The sequence below is a fragment of the Phaethon lepturus genome, unplaced genomic scaffold, assembly GCF_000687285.1.
Source record: "Phaethon lepturus isolate BGI_N335 unplaced genomic scaffold, ASM68728v1 scaffold31900, whole genome shotgun sequence".
In the NCBI taxonomy this organism is placed as follows: Eukaryota; Metazoa; Chordata; class Aves; order Phaethontiformes; family Phaethontidae; genus Phaethon; species Phaethon lepturus.
The window spans coordinates 1355-1666 of NW_010511691.1; the positions used below are offsets into that span (position 1 = coordinate 1355).

General features: G+C 62.8%; 1 protein-coding gene across 1 annotated transcript in view; it reads left to right on the forward strand.

Annotated features, from left to right (window-relative positions):
• Positions 1-312, forward strand: part of CRYBA2 (crystallin, beta A2) — a gene marked incomplete at its 5' end in the record, with an annotated part of 1847 nt that overhangs the window by 975 nt on the left and 560 nt on the right. The window contains one exon of the mRNA XM_010284850.1: positions 213-312. Coding sequence (XP_010283152.1) covers positions 213-312 — 100 coding nt within the window. The remainder of the gene's footprint in view (positions 1-212) is intronic.

Here is a 312-nt window from a genome sequence, read left to right on the forward strand (position 1 = left end):
TGGGACCACAGGGACATGAGAGCGGCATCCTCTGGGCAGCCCTGGGGTGTCCTGCTGAGGGGGTGCCAGGCTGAAGGACATCCCAATGCACCAAAGCTGGGCATGGTCCCAGGCCTCCCACGGTGCCTTGGTGCATCTCCCCCTAATGCCACATCCCCATCCCTGCGCAAACCACCCCATGCCCCCTGACCCCCAGCTCTCTCCCTCCACAGAACCACAACGACAGCAAAGTCATCCTCTACGAGGCGGAGAACTTCCAGGGGCACAAGTTTGAGCTGAGCGACGACTACCCCTCGCTGCAGGCCATGGGCT